At 42.2% G+C, this 22,247-nt stretch overlaps 2 protein-coding genes and 1 pseudogene across 3 annotated transcripts in view; 2 read left to right on the top strand and 1 right to left on the bottom strand.

The window, feature by feature from the left end:
• The window catches only part of EIF2B3 (eukaryotic translation initiation factor 2B subunit gamma), a 59,961-nt gene that overhangs the window by 35,673 nt on the left and 2,041 nt on the right, over positions 1 to 22,247 (bottom strand). Inside the window, exons 2-4 of the mRNA XM_080921536.1 lie at positions 21,194 to 21,351; positions 14,792 to 14,937; positions 405 to 564 (exon numbers count right to left, since the gene is read on the bottom strand). Coding sequence (XP_080777662.1) covers positions 405 to 564; positions 14,792 to 14,937; positions 21,194 to 21,341 — 454 coding nt within the window. The 5' untranslated portion in view covers positions 21,342 to 21,351. The remainder of the gene's footprint in view (positions 1 to 404; positions 565 to 14,791; positions 14,938 to 21,193; positions 21,352 to 22,247) is intronic.
• On the top strand, positions 20,591 to 20,978 carry LOC308424904 (large ribosomal subunit protein uL1-like; annotated as a pseudogene). Its single transcript has one exon. The product of its transcript is annotated as a large ribosomal subunit protein uL1-like (transcript).
• LOC308424545 (large ribosomal subunit protein eL21-like) overlaps positions 22,150 to 22,247 on the top strand; it is a gene marked incomplete at both ends in the record, with an annotated part of 429 nt that continues 331 nt past the window's right edge. The window contains one exon of the mRNA XM_080921552.1: positions 22,150 to 22,247. This exon is cut by the window's right edge and continues 331 nt beyond it. Within this exon, the coding sequence (XP_080777678.1) occupies positions 22,150 to 22,247 (98 nt within the window).

Here is a 22,247-nt window from a genome sequence, read left to right as displayed (position 1 = left end):
TTTTGAACTCTCTTTTCCATATATAAAGGAATACAACAATTTAATTAATAGCTATAAGGGATAGAGAGACGGCTCAGTGGCTAAGAGCACAGACTGATCTTCCAGAGGTCCTGAGTTCAATTCCTAGAAACCACATGGTGGCTCATAACCATCTGTAATGGGGTATGATGCCCTCTTCTGGTGTGTCTGGAGACAGCAACAGTGTACTCATATACATAAAATAAATAAATCTTTAAAAAAATTAATAGCTATAAACATTTCAACATCAGAGACTGTCTTGATTTTATGTAATGAACTCCTAGCATAGTATCTACAGTGTATGGTAGATTCCCAATAAATGTTTCTCATATAAAAGGATGAATGACAATAATTATTATTAAATCAGCAAATTCTCATTACCTTACCTGGTTTCTTTTTCCCCTTGTGACCAGGAACTGGCTCTGTGCTCTCTTGTCCTTCCCTCATTAGCATAGCAAGAGATGCATCATAAGCTCTAAACAGGTCCACGACCTCATGTAGAGCAACGTCTGTTACCAGATCGCAGCTCAGGACCAGCACATCAGTCTGCCAAACAAAGATAGAAGAGTAAATATCAGAGAGAGAGAGAGAAAGAGAGAGGAAGAGAGGGAGGGAGGGAGGGAGAATATCAACATAAAAGACAACTACATCATAACTTAGAAATATGCAAACCACACAGTATTTTCAAATCTTATTTGAACAGAAAACAAAAAACAAAATACCATAAAATAAAATAAATAGGTTGTCCTAATGGAATTGTGCTAGGGCAGGATCTACAATCTCTGCTGCCCCCTTTTGATTCTTACTGGGCAGTCCTGAGACACTTCTGACACCAGACCTTTAAGGATAGTTTGAAAACCCATCACACTATTTCTACGACTTTGGAAAAAATTCTTTATAAAACAACCAGGGGCATGAAAGAAGGCTCGGCAGTTAAGAACACTGCACAGAAGATGTGCATTTGGTTACTTGTACTCACATGGCTGCATTACTGGCCTTAACAGACAATAGGCATTCATGTGCTGCATGCACGGGCACATGCACACCCCACTCACATACATAAAATAAAAATAAATCTAAATTAAAGAAATATTTTGCTAAAGTATTACATAATAATACAATGCCTCATCCTTTGGTAATTCACATTCTAGGTAGTGAACAATTGCAGTTTGAAGCATATCCAAAGTTTCCATTTACTATTATAGCAACATCATATAAACAGTGTTCTTACTATTCTTATGGATAAGAAAAGTGAGGCCTATTTCTGTAATCAGTGACTAGTACACACTAAGCATTTAATAATTGATGAATGAGGTCCTGGGGACGCAGCTCGGTGGTAGACAAGTACTTGGCATGTAAAATTCTACATTTAATCTCTACCACCAAACTCCACAGAAAATGATGACTGACATCACTGAAGAGTCTCCCTTCCTTAGCACACCTTCCCCAACGCTCCAGCGCTGGGAGAGCTGAGCGGAAGATGAATCAAATGCACAGACACAGAGAAGGAAGATGAGCAGAGGTGCAGGGAAATTAGCCTGCGTACCGCAGACCTGGGAGCAGAAGGAAGGGATACTGAAGGCTGTCTGGGCTGTCTGTGTGCTGCTGTTGGGAAGAAGCCTCCACTGATCTGACCATCCCCACCTGCTCCCAAGACTGCCTGAGAGACCAACTGTCTGCTTTACAACCACAACAGCTCTCTGCCTTGGATCTGTGGCAGTCTAGACTCGTTCTGTTCTCACCTGTGGCCAAGGGAGACTCTTGTATAATAAATCATCCTTTTTACTGCCTCAACTGGACAATGAATGAATACATGAATGAATCACTGAAGAAACTATTTTCTCATAATGGTAGATTTCTGATTATCACCGATAATTAATTCCAATGAAAATTGCTGATGGGGACTTGGAACATAGTTCAGTTAATAGAGTGCTTACCCAGGATGCAGAAAGCAACTGGCTCAGTTTCCAATTCTGCACTAAAAAGAGTAATTTTGTGTTGGGTGTAGTAGCAGATGCCAATAACTAAAAAACCCAGGAGGCTGAGGCAGAGATTAGGAACTCAAGGTCACCCTGTATTACACACACAAAACAATCAAGAACAACTCTGTAAGGAAATGAACACACATCCCCTTTTTTGAGACAGGGTTGTCACAGAACTCACTCTAGGCCAGGCCTACCTTGAATTCACAGAGATTCTGCAACACCACAGGTGGCTTTTTAACTTTTGTTGTTGTTGAGTTTATTAGAGGTGCTCAAGTAAAAACTGAACTATCTTCGCAATGATTTACTTGTCTGGTTTTTTTAAAGATTCATTTATTTATTATGTATAAGTACATGGTAGCTGTCTTTAGACACACCAGCCCTTGTCTGATATTGTATTCCTTTTCTCTGTGCTTTGCCAGACCCTATCAAGAAGTCTGGAGAAAACTGGGACTAGAAGTTTAAATGTGACTGGTCAATCAAGGCTACTTAACATATTTTAAGCAAATTTTTGCCTAAGCATTCTACCTTTTAGGTTTTGGCATAAACACAGAAAACAGAAGTCTAATGCCAACTGACTAGAAAACAAATTTTAAAACTTCAATTTAAATAAACCAAAAGGAATTTTTCTATAACTATTTTATTTTTGCAAAAGCAAATTAAAAAAAAAAAACCACATAAACCTATAATTTACTAGTCAGGAACACCAAACATTAAGAAATTAGACAGCCTTTACACAAACCAAGGAGAAAAAGTCTACAGAATCCTAATTTTTGGTTTGTGACTTCTTAGTACAACAGCACAGAAGTTGTCCCACTTCATCAAAATGAGGACAGTTAGTTGAGGGGGAAAAGTCTTTTATTCCTAGGATGCTTTAATAAAATGACTGCTTTTTAAAGTTTACTGTTTAATGGTTAACTGAGTTAAGTGTACCTCGAAGTAAAGAAAATGACTCTGATGCAGAGGTCCCTGAAGGGGTGACAAAGTTGTCTTGGGAAATAAATGCTGACCTCATTCAGTATCTGCAGAAGTATTTAAATCTGTCATCACTATGAATAGCAGACAAGCAAGGCCGGTAGGTTCATTTCTCTATCTGTAGATGACCCTTCCCCACTGAACTGTTACATAACAGTCGTCCTTCCACTGTCTTCAGTGTCATCGTGTGTCAAGTGTGTCCCTTACCCTGCCCCACAGACAGACTCACTAAGCCCCTCCATGCCGGAGTACAGAATAAAAGCTGAGAGTCCCTCTCAGACAAGGGAAGCTGAGCTCAGGAAGGCTCTAAGAGAATGAAATTTGCAAACAACAGCCACTGGCTGGATGAACAGAGTGAATCAGAAAGGCCTCTCTCCAGCCTTTCAAATCTCCAGATCTTCTATGCTGGGCTGAGCCTTGGTAATACAGCTGTCTTTGAATCATTCTTTGTAAACAATCGTTCCATATTCTTGTTAGTAAAATCAGTAGTTAATAAAAAAATAAAACTCACTGGCTCACCAAGTTGGACTTTGGTGGCACCCATAGTTTAGTCTATCATGGGCTCCCTATGTGAGGTGAATAGACATGTGTGTTGTCTCCCCAGGAAGTTTTGTCACATTACATGAATACAAATTCCCGAAGGATCACAAGGAATAACCCTCCTCCCTTCAATGTCTGTTTGCCATCTGTTCTCAGGGGAAAAAAGAAAGGCCTCAATCTGAAAAGCAGGGCCCAGGACAGACTAGGTGCTGCTGGTTTACCGGCACCCTCATGACTGACTCGGAGAAAGGGCCAGGTAAGATTCAAAGCAAACCAAAAATTCTCCTCCTAGTAGCTGTTTCACCACTTGCAGAGGAGAGATTTGCTGACCATCAAAAGGCTGGAAATCCTAGAAAAGTCTACAGAGAAACAAACTGTAAAACCTAATGAGCCAGAGAAGCACCACTATGTGTGACCACGAGTCATGAACAAGCATGGGGTGTCTGGACAGTGATCCAGAATGCAATGTCTGAACATGCCAGCCTTCGACTGTGCTGTCCAACGACACTAACCACCTTTTATGCAGAAATCAACCTGAGTCTCCAAAGACACATCCACTCACTATTCCAACAGTCTTCCTGCATCTAAAGAAGCCGGAGTAAGTGTTAGGGTGAAAAGCACAGCTTGGAAAGATAATAAATGTGTGCCTTGTTGACAAGATACAAACACACACAGGCTCCAAGGGAAAAGCAGCACTTTAGAATTTAGGAAGAATTCAAGACACTCAGGATTTCAAACTACAAACTGCTGCCAGTTAGTGTTGACTAAAGCAAACAAATTAAGCTCAGAAAACTCAATTACACTGCCACAGCAAAGCCCAGAAATATCTCATTACAAGAACATTTTTAATCAAGCCAAAACCACGAAGTAAAACTAGGGGGGGAACCCCCAAAGTTAAATAGAAAGCCGGATGCTTGCTTGCTTGTGTGGTGGTGATGGAGGGAGGAGAGGCGAGCTACTGGAACAGCTTTGTTTTCTGGCAGCTGTTCCTCAGCAGATTGTGATAAATAATACAATTTGGCACATGATTTCCTACATCAAGGAAAAAGAAAAACACAACTCCCGGGAAAAAACTGTCAGGGCCTAATAAAGTACCAGGCTTTTACCCACCGACACGTCGGCAAACAATGGCTACGATCCAAAGCACCGCTCTCTACTGCATCCCTGCCCATCTGGAACTAATGAATTGCTACTTGGTGTGACTAGAAACAGTCACAATTTACATTTTCCTATGTGGTCCAATTCAATCCAATCTCTGAAAGTAGTTGTAGGCTTTTACAAGCTCCACAGTTAACTATGATGGAGACTTCACCGGTTTAGTTTTGGATGAAAATGCTCAGGGAAAAAATTCCCAGTCTGTAGTCCCCAATAGCAAAAGGGCTGCCAGCTTCCAGTTTATCTTCACTGAGACTGTGGTAGTAGGTGCCGGAGGAATGACTGCTGGGTGTGCTGGTGCACACCTTCAATCCTAGAACCCAGGAGGCAGAGGCAGGTGGATCTCTGTGTTTCGGGGGCCATTAAGGGCTACATAATGAGACCTTGTCTCAAAAAAAGAAAAACAAACAACAAAACCAAGTAATAATCTTTAAGCCCAAAGCTAAATATCTGTCACGTGTCCCTTAGCTCAGTCATATTACAGCAACACAAAAGTCTTATGGAAATCGAGGACTGAAAGTCTCTCTCCCACCCAGACTCCACTTCCAACATCCACTGGGGTTTTCCTCCTTATTTCTAGTGCACTACCTTAGTTCAGATCCCAGAATATTTTTAGATCTGCCTATTTTGTGTACACTGTCACTGTACTCAGACACACCAGAAGAGGGCATCAGATCCCACCCATTACAGATGGCTGTGAGCCACCGTGTGTTTGCTGGGATTTGAACTCAGGACCTCTGGAAGAGCAGTCAGTGCTCTTAACCACTGAGCCATCTCTCCAGCCCTATCTTTAAGGATCTTTAAAATATAATTACCTTAATGAATGCATGTATAAAAACATCATATTGCTTCATTAACATTTTCACAGTCTCAGACTCTACACACCTGAAAACAGCCATTCTAGTCTCTTGACTTCTAATCTCAATATGTATTTTATGTGTATGTTTTGCCGGCATGTATGTAAGGGTATGGACAACATGTGTGCCTGGTGCTCATGGAGGGCCGAAGAGGCATCAGATTCCCTAAAACTGGAGTTACAGATGGTTGTGAATTGCCCTGTGGGTGCTGGGCATCAGACGAAAGTCTCTGAAAGAGCAGTCTGTGCTCGTGACAACTGAATATCTCTCCAGCCCCAATTTTCTCATATTTATCTTTGCTTAATGATACCATAAAACAGTGATCTCTAAACATAAAATGTGAATTTATTAGCATCAAGTTTAGGCAAATTTACATACTAATGACTTGTATGTGCATATTTATTTTTATGTAAATTAAATCCTGGCTGAATATCTGACACTTATAGGGTTTAGAACATGCTCAACATTATTTCAGAGTTGATTGATTTTTTTTAAATTATATTTATTTTATTGTGGAAGTCATTTTTGTCCATCCACCATGTGGGTCCCAGGGTCAAGGTGTCAGCCTTGTCAGCAGGTGTCTTCTTTCAGGCCCCTGACAGTAAGACAATATCAATCCACATTTCTACAGGAGCAAAAAACTAAAACAGCTCAGTTCATTACACAGGGTGGTCTTGTGTGGTGCAACAGTATTATACACAGTGTGAAGTGAGAAACCTGTATGTTCAGAACCAAGGCCACAATAAAACTGGCCAGTACAACAGTAAGCACCATCAGAAACATTTTGGATTTGTCACCCATTTGCTTTGAAATTAAAATTTGTCCATTATGCATTTAGAAATCTATTACTGCTGCCAACTCTTTCATAAACTCTACGTGAGGTTATATGACCCTCAGTGTGGTTGTGAGTGTATGAGCTGGGGGTTAAATAATTCTTTGTTAGTTTCCATAATCAAACCCAAGGTTCCAGTGTTCAACTTAGTGTAGGAAACAAGCAACAGTGATCATTAGCTCTCCTGCTACCCTCACCTCCCTGTTTACGCTTGAAGGTTAAACTATCCAATTTGAGATGTTTTGAGACTGCATATATTCTGACAAAGGTGAGAGTTCCTTTGTAGGAACTTACTATTCACAGAACAGCAGCTCTAGAGGTCACAGGGCAGGCTCTAAAGTAGTAAGGAAAAAATGTGTTGTGTTCAAATGGGTTAAAAAAAAAGAGTTGTCTGAAAGGAAAGAAATGCTACACAGCCACCCTGCAGGGCAGAGATGGAGACTGACATATGAGAGAAACAATTTTAAAGTGAAGCTCAGCAGGCAGCATTCTAGTTTATACTTTGCTGGGCATGGTAATGCATGTCTTCAATCCAGGCACTGGAGAGGGAGAGACAGGTGGATCTCTGTGAGTTTGACTCCAGCCTGGTCTACATAGAGAGACCTGTGTCAAAAAACAAAACTAAGTCTAGAGAGATGGCTCAGTGGTTAAGAGCACCGACTGCTCTTCCAGAGGTCCTGAGTTCAATTCCCAGTAGCCACATGGCGGCTCACAACCATCTGTAATGGGATCTGATGTCCTCTTCTGGTGTGTCTGAAGACAGCGACAGTGTACTCACATGAAATAAAATAAATAAATAAAAACAAACAAACAGCCATAATAATCATTAGCTAGAAAAGCACAGAATAGTGTGTTTAAGCCCTGAAAGTAAATACCAAAACACCTGTACATATTTATGCGTCCATACATGCAAACATGCATATATACATGTCTGCACACATAGATAAAGGGAGGCATGCATATACAAAAAGGTCCCTGAATATTAATAGATACTCCATCAGGATCTTTTTTTAAAGTTATATATAAGTACACTGTCGCTGTCTTCAGACACAACAGAAAAGAGCATCAGATCCCATTACAGATGGTTGTGAGCCACCATGTGGTTGCTGGGACTTGAACTCAGGACCTCTGGAAGAGCAGTCAGTGCTCTTAACCACTGAGCCATCTCTCTATCCCTCTCCATCAGAATCTTAATGATTGCAAATATTAGTGCATAAGCATTAAACACTAGTACAATCAATTTCATAAAATAAATACAAAGGACATGAAAGGACAGACAGGATAACTTATACTTCACACATATCTAGCTCATCTAGATTGAAAAAAAAAATCAACAACTTCAGAGCAGAGAGCAAATGGACTTACAGATATCTATAGAATATCTCATCTAAAAACTGTATGTATTGCATATTGCAAGAAGCTAATTTGAGGGCTGGAGAGATGGCTCAATGATTAAGAGCATTTCTTGCAGCCTGTGGAATGTTTCTCCAAATAAATTACATTTTTAGACCATCGAGCAAATTTTTAACAATCACAAAAACTAGAGATATTTTATTGCAACTTATTTGGATCAGAAAACTAGAATCAATAGCTAGAGAAACCACGGTTTCCAAATTAACGTTAACTTAGTTCTAAGTTTATAGGGATGAGTACTTCAACAGACCGGGGCCAACAAGGTGGCTCAGAAGGTAAGAGTGCTGCCACCAAGCCTGCTAAACTAATTAATATTCTTGGGACCCACATGCTGGGAGGGGAGAACCACTCCTTCACATTGTCCTCTGACCTCCACACACGATGTGACAGGCATATAACCCCCACATATAGCCTCTACATAAATAAATAGTTAAAAAAACAAAACAAAACCTACCACACTAAGCCCAGAAAGAAAGAACTCAAATGAGTAACATAATGATGGACCTCAAGGGCTTAGGAAATCAAGAATAAGCTCCACCCAAAGTTAGTAGGTAAAAGACACAGTAAAGATCAGGGTAGCCATTCTAAAAATGAACACACACGCGCACACACACGCACACAGGGGATGGACAGATTGTCAAGAGTGCTTGCTGTCCATCCAGATGACCTGAGTTTGGTTCCTGGCACTCATGTCAGAAGCTCATTAACTACCTGTAATGCCAGCTCCAGCAGATCTGACGCTCTCTGGCCTCCACATGTGGCATACACACATACACACAGACACACATACTTTTATACATAAATAAAAAATTATTAACTAACAAAAATGCATAATGGAAGGAAAGAGAGGGGATAAGAGGATATATGTAGCTAGCTCAATGGCATATACCTTTAATACCAACACTAGGGAGGCAGAGGCAGGTGGATTTCTTGAGTTCCAGACCAGTCTAATCTACACAGAGCTCCAGGCCAACCAGGATTACACATGGGATACATGGAAAGGCTTAAATAAATCATTAGGCACAAAGATCTATTGCCAGTTAATCATGGTTAAAAAGACCATTACTACTCGAGTTAGACCATTAAAGACCGTCTCAACATGTGGCAATGGCCTAAGTAGCCATGTACTTTTAGGATCCATTCCACCCAGGTCCCAGTTTGGAGCCAATGGCTGTTCTTTACTTGCTACTCTTAGCCAACTTGTTCTTTTGGGGCAGCTATACTACCTGTTCTATTTTCATATAACATATATATATAAAATAAAGGGCAGTGGTGGTGTACACCTTTAATCCCAGCACTCATAAGGGAGGCAGGTGGATCACTTGAGTTTGAGGTCAGCCTGGTCTACAGAACGAGTTTCAGGACAGCTAAGGCTAACAGAGAGACTATCTCAAAAAACAAAACAAACAAAAACCCAAACCAAACCAACAACAACAATATATGAACATGGTGGCAAGGGAGAGGGAGGTGAATCTCTGTGAGTTCAGGCTAGTCTAGTATACAGAGCAAGTTCCAGGATATCCAGGGCTACACAGAGAGACTGTCTCAACAAAAACAAAGTCCTATAAACAGAGATAACATCATGCCCTCTCCACTCTATGTTACGTGTTCAGTGTGTGCACACATGTGGCTGTATGCAGGTGTCAGTGCTAGGTCAATGCCAGACATCTTCCTCAATCACTCTCTGCCTTAGTTTTTGACACACAATCTCTTACTGAACTGTGTACTTGCTGACATAGAAAAGTTAGCTGGACAATGAGTTCTCCTCCTGTCTCTTCCCCTCCAGTGCTGGGTTGCAGTTGCTCTGCTGTGCCTGGCTTCTTGATGGGTTCTAATGTTTGCCCAACAGGAGAGAGCAGGGGGAGCAAACTCAGTTGTAAGAATTTAAGTAAGGCTCCTCGGAGGAGATGGGCATAAGTTATGAGTCTGAAAAGGTAGAGGCTCCTTCAGAGCAACTGACAGAATGCTTACTAACTTTACCCAAACAGTGCTGGACCTTTTTACTAGGCTGTAATTTCATCTCAAGAATCAAAGGAGGAAAGGTCATCCTAACAAGGGCTTCCAGCTGTAAGTCAAAAAAGAAGGTTGTTACTCACCAATAAAGTTTGTGACGACAGTCTACACTTTCTATCAAAATTCCTAGCTTATATTATTCCCCACTACCCTACAGTCCTTTGTCTCACAAAAAGGTTCCCTCTAGGGAAGGGAAACACTCAAAGGCATCGATCTGAAAAAACAAAGCTTTGCAGTTTTCTGGGTCATCAAATGAAATACAGGGATGTAGCAGCCCCACTCCACAGACCAGGTTTCTACCCAGCAGCAGTGGAGAGATGACGGGATGGAAACACTTCAAGCTTGTGGATCTATGAGATTACCACAGCAAGGGAAAAGCTCTTCTGAGGATCCTCGAAGTGAGGAGAGAAAAAGAAAAACAACAACAAGGAGCCTTTGAAAACCACAGTCTGTTTCTGCCCTAACACCTGGAACTTTCTCAGTAATATGAGCAGTATCAAAGAAGTGATCATTGGGTTATCCCAGCCCACCAAAGCAGTCATCAGAATGAAAGTTACCATTCACTGCAAGCCTTCAGACAAGTCAGGACCAAGTTCTCAGATCTTCCCCTGACCAGATTATACTAATTTTTTCCAAACAGATAGAAATCTGACAAAACAAAACCTTGGGCAAAATGAAAGTTTCCAGGAAAGACTGACAGAGATTTGTAATTTGATAAGGACATCAAACGCTCTACTGAAAATAACTTACATTTAGCTTTTTGCACATCTAAAAATAGAATGTTTATTCAATTTTTCTAATAAGCTGTCTCCAGGGTATTTCATCATAATCTGTTCCTTGTTGTAGCATGTTTGCGGTTTCATAAAAATACAACAATAGTTGCTCTTTACATCAAAGGATTTAAAAAACTAGACCTTTAACAACTGGTATGTTGGTACCCTTCCCCCTGCTTTCAGAATTGTGAAACTGAGGCAGAAGATAAATGAGGTTTGCCTGTGGCTACAGAAAAATTCCTGTGTAGATTAAATAGAGAATTACCAATTCTGCCATTTTTAAATTAAGAGAAGCAATGAGACTTGCAATATAAGGTAAGTGCTTAAAACACAGGGTGTTCTATTATGAATCCAGTCTTCTTAGGCCTCTTAAATATACCCTCATTAGTTTGTTCTCAGAACACTTACCTAAAGAATAACCAAATATGGCTTCTAAAGAGCAAGAACAGCACCAATGACCAATGACTTCAGAAAGGCAAAAGGCTCAAAAGCAGGTCTGGCTCACTGTGCAAGGAATTACTGTTTTAATGTGCTGAGCACAGACTAGACCCCTACTTTGCTAGGCTGCTCATTCAAATGCCCTTAGACATAGGACCCTCCTAAAACACTCAAGTCCCAGCTGGGTATGCTGACATACACTTATGAACCCATCATTTTGGAAGTAGGGGCAGAAGGATGAGGAATTAATTCAAAGTCACCCTCACCTACACAGAACATTGGAATGAAAGACCAGACTTCTCTTCATTGAAGAAGAAGATTATCAAGGAACAAGAGCTTCATGCTTGCAGGACAAGGATTCTACATGAGTACTACAGGAGACTGCAAAACTGTAAATGAAATTTACACTTTGGGAAGTAAAAGCAATGGGTATAAGTGTATATCAAAGTCTATCAAAACTCAGGGATAACCCCTGGCATGGTACTGCACTCAAAAAGCTAAGGTTGACAGTCAGAGGCTAGCCTAGGCTAATGACAAGACTCTGTCTCAAAAACCCAAAACTCAAAACCAAAAGCAGGAAAAGTACTCTGGAAAATATTATTTAAGTTCTCTCAAGAGAAGGTCAAAATTCTCAACAGTAAAGGAAATTCATGTTGTCTACCTTTCAAGGTTGGTTGTGTGGATTAGAAATTTAGATATACTACTAGATTTTTTTGAGATATTCAGAACAAACGTTCCAGTTAACCCTATGGAAAATACACTTTATGTCCAGGTGAATAGTTAGCTAATAAACTAATCCTACTTCAGGGCAGTCTCTAAGAATGGGTATTAAATTTCCAAAGTAGTAAGCTACTTTCTCAGATTTATGGTTTACTCTATGAAACTGAAGTAACCTCAGAAGTGCTCAGGCAGGTTCCTGGCAGAGGTGTGTGAATAGCTAGCTGTTACTACAACACAGGCCTCTGTTCTTTTCAACCCTCACTCCTCCCATTTGATACATATTTAGTTAGCTGTTATTAAAAATCAGGTCTTGTTTTTAATCCCCACCCCTTCCCATTTCCACCTGTTGTTCCTTCTCCCTGAAATAGTTTTTCTTTTTTTCTTTCTTTCTTTTTAAATTAAACCTTGCCAGGTATAGTGGTGCATGCCTGAAATCCCAGCACTTGGGTGTCAAAGACAGAAGGATCACCACAAATTTGATGCCAGCTTGGTTTCTACATTGAATTCCAGGGCAGCCTGGGCTAGATACCAGGGCCCTGTCTTAAAAGAAAGAAGAGAAAAGGAAAAAGAAGAAAAGAAACCAAACCTTAAGTAGGCTATCATCTTGAAGGAAAATTTATTGGTCTTTAGCTGATATGTATTCTCTTGGTAAATTTCCAATAAATACAAACACGTGTGAAGTTTCAGATGTTTAGGCTATCCTAAAGGAGGTCGTTACTTAACTTGGGTTTAAAATAATCCCTGATTTTTAAGCTTTGTAATAGCTCCTCAATTTAAGATGCAGATTATTCCCTGGTCTCATGTCTCCAACATCACAAACACCCACTTTCTGCAAGTCTCAATCAGAGCCCTGTCAGGAAGTAAAGTGTTCTTAACGTAATGAGCGGACACAGGCAGCATTTCCTGATGCTCCCCTAGAGGGCACCTGGTGCATGCCTAACTTCTTAGGCCTAACCCTCCCCATAGGGAACCTGGAGCACGCCTAACTCACTCCACTACTGTAGGTCTCAAAATCAGTTTCCACTGAGTCGTGTGCCACCTGGCTGAACCTAGAAGACAAAATGTTTCTGATGCTCTGGTTACTCCATGTATCAACCAAGACTCTGGCACAATGAATTCTCTCTCTTACTCTTTACACCAAGCAAAGCACTCAAGCTTCGAAGATAAAATGGAGATCCTGGAACTCACTCTGTAGGCCAGACTGACCTCGAACTCAAGAGATCCACCTGCTCTGCCTCCTAAGTGCTGGGACTAAAAGCAAACACCACTACCACCACCCCAAAACCTTGCCTGTCTTAACTGGGGTTTTCAAGGAGTACGCTGGATCACAGTGATTAGAAGTTGTTATGAGGCAGAGTTTGGAGTAATAAGCCCTAGCATAACTGAGGCCTCAGAAGAAGGGTAGACTGTGGGGAAGAGAGGATATCAAGGAAGCCTTTCTTGTCCTGTTGGTGCTTAGTGCAAAAAAAAAAAAAAAAAAATCTTAAAAAAACTCAGAATTCTATAAAATCTAAGCCATCACTCAACAGTTAGGTGAAATAAACCATTTTCTTTCTTTCTTTCTTTTATTCTCTTTCAACTTTATTTTAAAAATAAACCATTTTCAAGAATGGACATTCTTAAAACATTCATCTTTCATCTATTTTCTTTAAAAACCCAGTAAGGGCTTGCGTCCTCAGAAACAGGGGAGTAGAACCATTGGTGGAAGAAATCTAGGCACAAGGGCAGGAAAGAGGAGGAAATTCTCAGAAAGACAGTTCTGCACAGGTCCAGGTTAGAGCTAAGAGGAGATGGCTGGTTCCCAAGAGAATGGGATGGAGTGACCAGCATTAAAATGTCAGACAATGGTCCTTTTGGAAAGATGGAGGACAAGTCAATGATAAACATGAAATCTTATCTCTGAAAACGAGGAATCCCAGATATAGCCCAGCCCTTGGTAGGCTGAGGCAGCAGGATGCCAACTTTGAAGAGTCTGGACATAACAAGACCATCTCAAAACAAAGCAAAACAGCACTGGGGAGACCTGGGTAAACATGCTAGCCTCAAAAAACAAACTTGGGTTTGATCCCTGAAACCCACCCAGAAAAAAGCAGGTGATGCCAGCACAGGAGGCGGCACAGGCTCACAGGCCCATTGGCCTGCAGCAAGCAGTGTGGCAGCAGGAGCTCAAGACCTCTATCAGACAGTAAGGCAGCTCTGGCCACAACACACACTACATTTTTTTTTTTTTTTTTTTTGGTTTTTCAATACAGGGTTTCTCTATGTAATAGTCCTACCTGTCCTGGCGCTCTGCAGACCAGGCTGGCCTCTAACTCAGAGATCCGCCTCTGCATTAAAGGCATGGGCCACCACCACCTGGCCACAGATCTTATTTGAGGCCAGGTGCATACCTTCAATTCAAGCATTCAGGAAGCTGAGACAGAGGGATCACCAAAATTCAAGGTAAACCCAGGCTACAGAGAATTCCAGTCCAGGTGAGGCTGTGTCTCAAAAATGGATATCTTACTACTTGGAAAACAGACTATGTTGACTAAATTTCTAAAGCTTTATTGCTAATCAAACCAAAGAACAGTTAAGAAAAGTAAATGGGAAACAATGAACTTGATATAAAAATATATTAAATAGGTTTGTTAGTACACGTCCATCCACAATCCCAACACTTGTGAGTAGTTAAGAGAATCAAGTGTTCAAGGTCATTCTCAACTACACAGAGTTCCAGACAAGCCTGGGCTACATAAGACTTTGTCTCAAAACAAACTATATAAAATAAATAAATAAATCTTTAAAAAAAAAAAACCAAAAACGCAACACACACACACACACACACACACACACACACACACACAAAATTCCAAGGCTAGGAATGGTGGTACATGCCTTTAATCCTACCCAGGAAGCAGAGTCAGGCAGATCTCTAAGTTTTCAGCTAGCCTGATCTACACTGCAAATTCTAGGATAGCCCTGCTTCATAGTGAGACCTTGTCTAAAAACCAACAAAAACTTCTTTGTAAAAACACAAAGCACCATCAAATAAGACATTACTTATCTTCAATAAAAGTCAAGAAATGTGTTTACCTTAAGTTTGGGATATATGTGGCGTAGAGAATCTGCAGTCCCCATGTCCGCCTCATCAGGAATACACACAATATCCAGCTTCATTTTCATCTTAAATTCTGCGCACAGAGCCTTTTGGACATCTTTGGTTGTAACCACGATGACATCTACAAGATGAAATAGATAACAAAGGCAGAAATTCCTTCACTGAGACAACTTCCATCTTTCAGTCAGATGGGTTCTGCTGTGGTAGCACATGCCTGTAATCCAGCACTCCAGAGGGGAGACAGAAAGATCAGGAACAAGGCCATCCTTGTCTATACATCAAGTTCAAGGCCAGCATGTAGAACCAAAAATAATGCTAATATTACTGAGCCTTTTCACTGTGTTTTATTTTTTAGATAAGAACCTGGCAGTGAGCAGTAGTGTATCACATCTTCAGATCCTCTGAGCAGTCTGTGACACAGTGGTACTTGTCCAGGACTGGTACCACCTCATAGCTGGGGCAAACTTTAAATGTACCAGAAGGGGAAGAAAGAAAATGATTCCTAAAAACCTAACCAGTTGGCTTGAAGTCTCTCTGTTCCACCTCTTCAGACTCATTTTCCCTCTTTTCTTTTCTGTGCAGAACAAGACAGACCAAAATCTACCCTGAGTTCCAGGAAGACCAGACAGGGATGGCTCTAGAGGGAGTGCCCTGAACAACTGGGCTTCCAAGGTCTGGGCTTCCCAGAGAAACATTAATAAATTCACAAGACAACCAAATTAGAAAACACCTTCATCCAGGGGTGCTGGAAGGCAGAAAGGAGAAAAAACAGAAGGCTTCACTAATTTGTCTGTCCTCCTTATGCAGGGGCCATGCTAATCTATGTATATTCCCAATTTTAGTGTATGTGCTGCTGAAGAGAACACTGTTTTAAATGTAATTATTTTATTAATTTGAGAACTTTGTACATGTGTATGTTTTGATATTTACACCTGAAAGACCCCCACTTAGCAACAGTAAATGCCATGTCTGTAAGGCTGTGCACACACGGGGCAGGCTAGGTCAGGGTCCCAGGTGGCCAAGCAAGATACCGGTGGGCGGCCAGCTAGCAATAGACAAAGAAAGGGAGACACTCAGACAAGCCCAGCTTTCAGATAAGCTGCAGCCCCCGACTGGTACCAAGAGTTGTGTCCTTGGAGCCATATTTCTGCCACAGTCCCTGCCAAACAAGATGTCTGCGGTTGACCACCTGGACCGGGGTAAAGACACAATATTTTGCCATACATGCTGAGACAAGGACAAAAAAACAACACCCTGTCCCAGAGGAGGGGCCAAGGCCGCCCTTTCCAAAAACTTGGGGCTTGTCCCCAGTTCACCCTGGTTTCATTTAAACTAACCAATTAAAACCCTGTTGCTATGCTTCTGCTTCTGTACCTTGCTTCTGCCCCCCAAGCCCTATAAAAAGGGGACTGCCCCTTTGTCCGGCGCGCAAGTCCTCCGAGAGACTGTGTGCCCACAGGTACCTGTGTAAATAAACCTCTTGCTACTTGCACCCGAAGTGAGTGGTCTCGCTGTTCCTTGGGAGGGGTCTCTTCAGATACCCTCCGGGGGTCTTTCACACCCAACTCCTCTCAAACCTATCCTCCACCCTTATCATTAAAAAAAGGGTGTATGTGCATGTATGTGTGTACATGCACTCATGTGTGCATGCTTGTACATGCGTGGAGATCAGGACTACTCTGTGGTGCTCTTTTTGTCCACCTAACTTGGGTTCCAGAGATTGCACTGAGGTTGCCAGGTGGCTTTTGCCTCCTAAGCTAGCTCACTGGCCCTCCCCTTGCTATACATTCATGCTCTTAATTCTTACAACAATCTCACTCTGAGAGTAAGAAGCTCAGGGGGCAGAGAGATGGCTCTGCCATTAAGAGCATTTGGTTCCCAGCACCCAAATTAGGGCCAACAGCCACATTTAACTACAGTTTCAGGGCACCCAACACTCTCTTCTGGTTTCTGCAAGTACTGTGTGCATGTTGTACACATACATACATGAAAGCAAACTCCAATACACATTAATATAAAAACAAAATCAGCCAGGTACAGTGGTGCGTGAATTTAATCCCAGCACTCAGGAGGCAGAGGCAAGTAAACGTCTGAGTTTGAGGCCAGCCCAGGTTATGTAGTGAGTTTGAGGCCAGCCCAGGTTATATAGTGAGTTTGAGGCCAGCCCAGGTTATATAGTGAGTTTGAGGCCAGCCCAGGTTATGTAGTGAGTTTGAGGCCAGCCCAGGTTATGTAGTGAGTTTGAGGCCAGCCCAGGTTATATAGTGAGTTTGAGGCCAGCCCAGGTTATATAGTGAGTTTGAGGCCAGCCCAGGTTATATAGTGAGTTTGAGGCCAGCCCAGGTTATATAGTGAGTTTGAGGCCAGCCCAGGTTATATAGTGAGTTTGAGGCCAGCCCAGGTTATATAGTGAGTTTGAGGCCAGCCCAGGTTATATAGTGAGTTTGAGGCCAGCCCAGGTTATATAGTGAGTTTGAGGCCAGCCCAGGTTATATAGTGAGTTTGAGGCCAGCCCAGGTTATATAGTGAGTTTGAGGCCAGCCCAGGTTATATAGTGAGTTTGAGGCCAGCCCAGGTTATATAGTGAGTTTGAGGCCAGCCCAGGTTATATAGTGAGTTTGAGGCCAGCCCAGGTTATATAGTGAGTTTGAGGCCAGCCCAGGTTATATAGTGAGTTTGAGGCCAGCCCAGGTTATATAGTGAGTTTGAGGCCAGCCCAGGTTATATAGTGAGTTTGAGGCCAGCCCAGGTTATATAGTGAGTTTGAGGCCAGCCCAGGTTATATAGTGAGTTTGAGGTCAGCCAGATCTATAGAGAGACTATGTCTCAAAAGAACAAGACAAACAAAAGAATCACTCCCAAAACTTTTACCAGGTGGTAGTGTGGGCCTGTGAACAGCTGTTTGGGATGCTGAGGTGGGGAGAGTATAAGTTCAAGGCTGGCTTTAGCAACAGGCTCTCACTAAAGAGTTCTGATTGTTTTGGTATTTTTAAGGAAAAAATAAAGAGAGATGGCTCAATGGAAAAGCATTTTCCGAGTGGGTGTGAGGATCCCAGTTTAGTTATTATAAAAGATGAGTAACATATATAGCAGGGGCTGGAGAAACATAAGAGCGCTTGCTTAGTCATCCAGTGAAACGGGAGAACTACTGGCAAAGTCGCCCTCTGACCTCTGTACATGAACTCCAGCACGCACACATGTACACACATACTTAGGAACACACAAAATAAATAAGTCTATATCAAATCTTAGACATCTACATTAGGACTGGGGATATAGCTCAGTTGGTATCTATATGCACTATATGGCATCTATGCCCAGCTCTGCGTAAGATTTAGACTGGTGGCACACACCTATAATCCCAGAACCCACGAAGCACATGCAGGAGGATGAAAGTCTAATGTCATCCTCAGCTGCACGATTTAAAACCCTCTCGCAAAAATTAATTAACTGGGGCTGGAAAAAGATGGCTCAGTGGTTAAGAGCACTGACTGCTCTTCCAGAGGTCCTGAGTTCGAATCCCAGCAACTACATGGTAGCTCACTACCATCTGTAATAAGATCTGATACCTTCTTCTGGTGTGTCTGAAGACAGCTACAGTGTACTTATAAAAAGAAAAGAAAATATAAACAAACAAACAAGAACTTTAATAATTAGTAAGAGGCTAGAAAGACAGCTCAGTTGTTAGAACACTAGCAGCCAGGGAATAGTGGCACAGGCCTTTAATCCCAGCACTCAAGAGGCAGAGGCAGGCAGATCTCTGAATTTGAAGCCAGCCAGGTCTACAGAGTGAGTTCTAGGACAGCAAGGGCTACACAGAGAAACCTGCCTCGTGTTGTTTAGAGGAAAAGGAAAAATAAAAGCACTTGGCTGCTCTTGCAGAGGACCTGGGCATGGTTCTCAGCACTACACAGTAATTCACAACTACCCTTAACACCAATTCCAGGGGCTCCAAGCCCCTTTTCAGACCCCTCTGGCACAGGAGTGAATGTGGTGCACATACACATTCAGGCAAACCACTCATATATATAAAAATAAATCCCGCTGGCCTCTGAAAGCAACAGGAATGAACATATTACACTTACATATATGTAGGTAACATATTCATATGCACAATTTTTTTCAAAAAGTTAACTAATTAATAAAAATTCTATGTTTAGGAAGCACCCCACAAATTCTGAGTTAGCCTCAGTAAGAAAGAATTATATGCATAGTAGGTACTACATGTACAACAAAACGCTACTGCTGAGTGTGAACTAAAGTCATGTAACAGTAAGAAGCAGGGAGTTATGGATGACAAACTCTAGAGATGAAAACCCTTTGGGTTCTCCAGGCTGTCACTGAACTCATGATCCTCCTACCTCAGCCTCGATTACAAGTTTACATCACCACAGGTCAAAAATAAGCCACTTTAAAAGGACCCACACAATGTAAAGAGAGAGAAGCAATTCTCAGACCTACTGCACACCAATGTCTACACTACTCCCCCACAAACCAATAAAATGCAATAAAATTTATATGGAAAAAATTTTTGCTTTTAAGGATTTAGGAGCTGGAGAGATGGCTCAGTGGTTTGGAGCTTGCTGCTTTTACAGAAGACTGGGGTTCTAATACTAGTATGGCAGCTCACAACCATCGTAATATCAATTCCAAGGAATCTGACACCCTCTTCTGACCTCTGTGGGCACCAGGCATGCGCTTGCTGCATATACATATATGCAGGCAAACATTTACAGTTGAACGAGCCCTCTTGCAGCAGTCTGGACCCTAGAATCTGCACCCTGGTTTACGGCCTTCTGATTCAATCTGCTTAATGAAACTCAATATGGCCAAAGCTGAATGCATTACCTCTGTTCACACCCGTTCCTGACTCATACTTCTTTTCCCATTTAATGACATTATTATCTATCTAATCTGGCCTAAGTGAAAAGTACACAAAAAAAAAACCTTCCTACCAGATTTTAAGAAAGGTTCTAGAAGTCAGTGCCTGAGCTGTCTTCTTAACCTCTTGCTCTCATGCTTAATCCATCTCGGAACACTGCGTTGAGCCCTTCTTTAACAGCAATGGCTAGCACTATGTTCTCAAACAGAATTCTCCATGCTAATGAGGTACCTAGAGGCCCAGAGGACTTAACCAATAAGGTCCCCTTTCCAGACATTACTCCCTGCAAAAGGTATTTAATCTCAGGCCCACCTTACATCCATTTTCCAACATGAATAACAGATAAACTGTTTAGAACCATGGACTGTTTTATTTTATTTTATTTTATTTTTATCAAGATCTGCTGTGAGGATTAATTCTCCCATAGAAGGCCTCTCTCTGCTCCCAGCCAAAACTGCCACCAAGCTAAGGACAATCACCACTGGGACAAGCCAGAGCTCCCCTTACCCACTGGCCCCTGGCTAGACCCAGCCCACAGGCCCCCAATTCCTTCTTGATTCTTCTGACTCCCAGCTGTACCTGGATGTCCAAGAGTCAGAGAACCCCAAACCTCATCACAGTCCAGGGACCCCTGAATGAGCTCAGGCTTCCAAAACTCAAACTGTGCTTTCCCACCCCCAGAGTGGTGTCTTGGCGCTCTCTACAGCCCGGGACATGAACCCCCACCTTGGATCTTAAAACAAGAGGGGAGGCATGGGGAGGCCTCGGCCTATCCTGCTGGCTAGCCTGAGAAGCCAGGCTAGTGTTGCACAGACCCTCACCCCAAGTTCTCAGTGTGCATCTTTGGGGATCAGCAGCACTATGATGAAGCCAAGGCTGTGATATCCCCCATATGGACATCGAAGCACTTGCTTAAGCTTAATATAAACAAGAAGTTGGTTAAAAAGCTGGCCAAGAAGTATGATGCTTTTTTGGCCTCTGAGTCTCTGATCAAGCAGATTCCATGTATCCTGGGCCCAGACCTAAACAAGGCTGGCAAGTTCCCCTCCCTGCTGACACACAATGAAAACATGATAGCCAAGGTGGATGAGGTGAACTCCACAATCAAGTTCCAGATGAAGAAGGTGCTGTGTCTGGCTGCTGTTGGCAATGTGAAGATGGAGGATGAGCTGGTCTACAACATCCACCAGGCTGTCAATTTCTTGTTGTCCTTGCTTAAGAAAAACTGGCATAATGTCCGGGCTTTGTACATCAAGAGCACCATGGGCAGCATGGGATAAGTGTCCTCGTCCTCAAGTTCCTCTTGAGGAGGCCATGCCCTGCAGCAGGGCAGCCATGGACCAAGATCCAGCCTCCAGCAAGTGTTTAAGCCCCACCTTGCTATCGAACTCTCCCCCAACCCCCCATCCCCCGCCTTTCTCTCATACTGCTGACAAATTACTGGGATCAAACACACTAAGGGTTTATAAATGTATCTATCATGGCCACAGCTCACCTTCAAATCCAACTCGCTCGAGCAGGTTCAGCGGGTACCAAATTAAAGGTTTGTTTCCAACTGGAAGCAGAGGCTTGGGAATGCTGGAAGTCAAGTCTGTCATCCGAGATCCCCCACCAACAGCCATAACTACAGCTTGAAACTCCATTTTTATAAAACTGCAAGCACAGAAGGAGAAAGAGTAACGTAAATCAAATGGTACACAACATTATTTGTCTCTATTTACATGAGTACTTCCCACCTAAACCAGATGCATTCTATTTTAGTTACCAGAGTAAGAAACACTCTCTAACTGCAGTAAACATCATCTTTTTCACCTTCTCTAGCCTACATGAGTTTTAGCTCAGATCTTAGTAAAAGCAGAGTAATATAAATTAAAAACATCTGGCTCTTGCCCTTGAGTTGTTTATAGTTAAGAACAGACAAGTTCAAGTGCCAGTGTGGTGGCATATTTAATCTCAGCATTTGGGAGACAGGCAGGCAGATCTCCATGAGTTCAAGGCCAGCCTGGTCAACAGTGTGAATTCCAGCACAGCCAAAACCACATAGTGAGACCTTGTCTCAAAGAGCTTCTTCAGGGTCTAGCTGGAACTAGAACTTCTCATCCCTCATAAAGGAAATATCCCTTTGCAGAAGACTCAAACCATCACAGAAGACCATAACTGATCAAAACGAAGAGTTATGGAGCCCAGTCCCAACTAAGAAATGCTGAGAGAAGGGACTTAGTGACCATCAATTGGCTATCCAATACCAAATGACCAGCCCTGAAAACATACACATAAGGTCAACATTATACTGACGGAGAAGGTTGTAGTTATACATCCACACAAGCACTAAGCTGTTGGGATTAAATGAGGGCTCACTAGTACTCACAAGTACTAGGCCTTGAGTTAGATTCCCTACCCAGGAATAAAAAGTAATTCTATGGGCAGCCATCTTCCAGTTAACTCACCAACATGACAAACACAAAAGGAAAGAGGAGAGGCACTCGGTCTATGTTCTCTAGGCCTTTTAGGAAACATGGAGTTGTTCCTTTGGCTACATACATGCGAAT

Source organism: Micromys minutus (assembly GCF_963924665.1).
Source record: "Micromys minutus genome assembly, chromosome: 9".
Lineage (NCBI taxonomy): Eukaryota > Metazoa > Chordata > Mammalia > Rodentia > Muridae > Micromys > Micromys minutus.
Note: the sequence above shows the minus strand (reverse complement) of the source record. Positions and strands in the feature narration are given on the sequence as shown.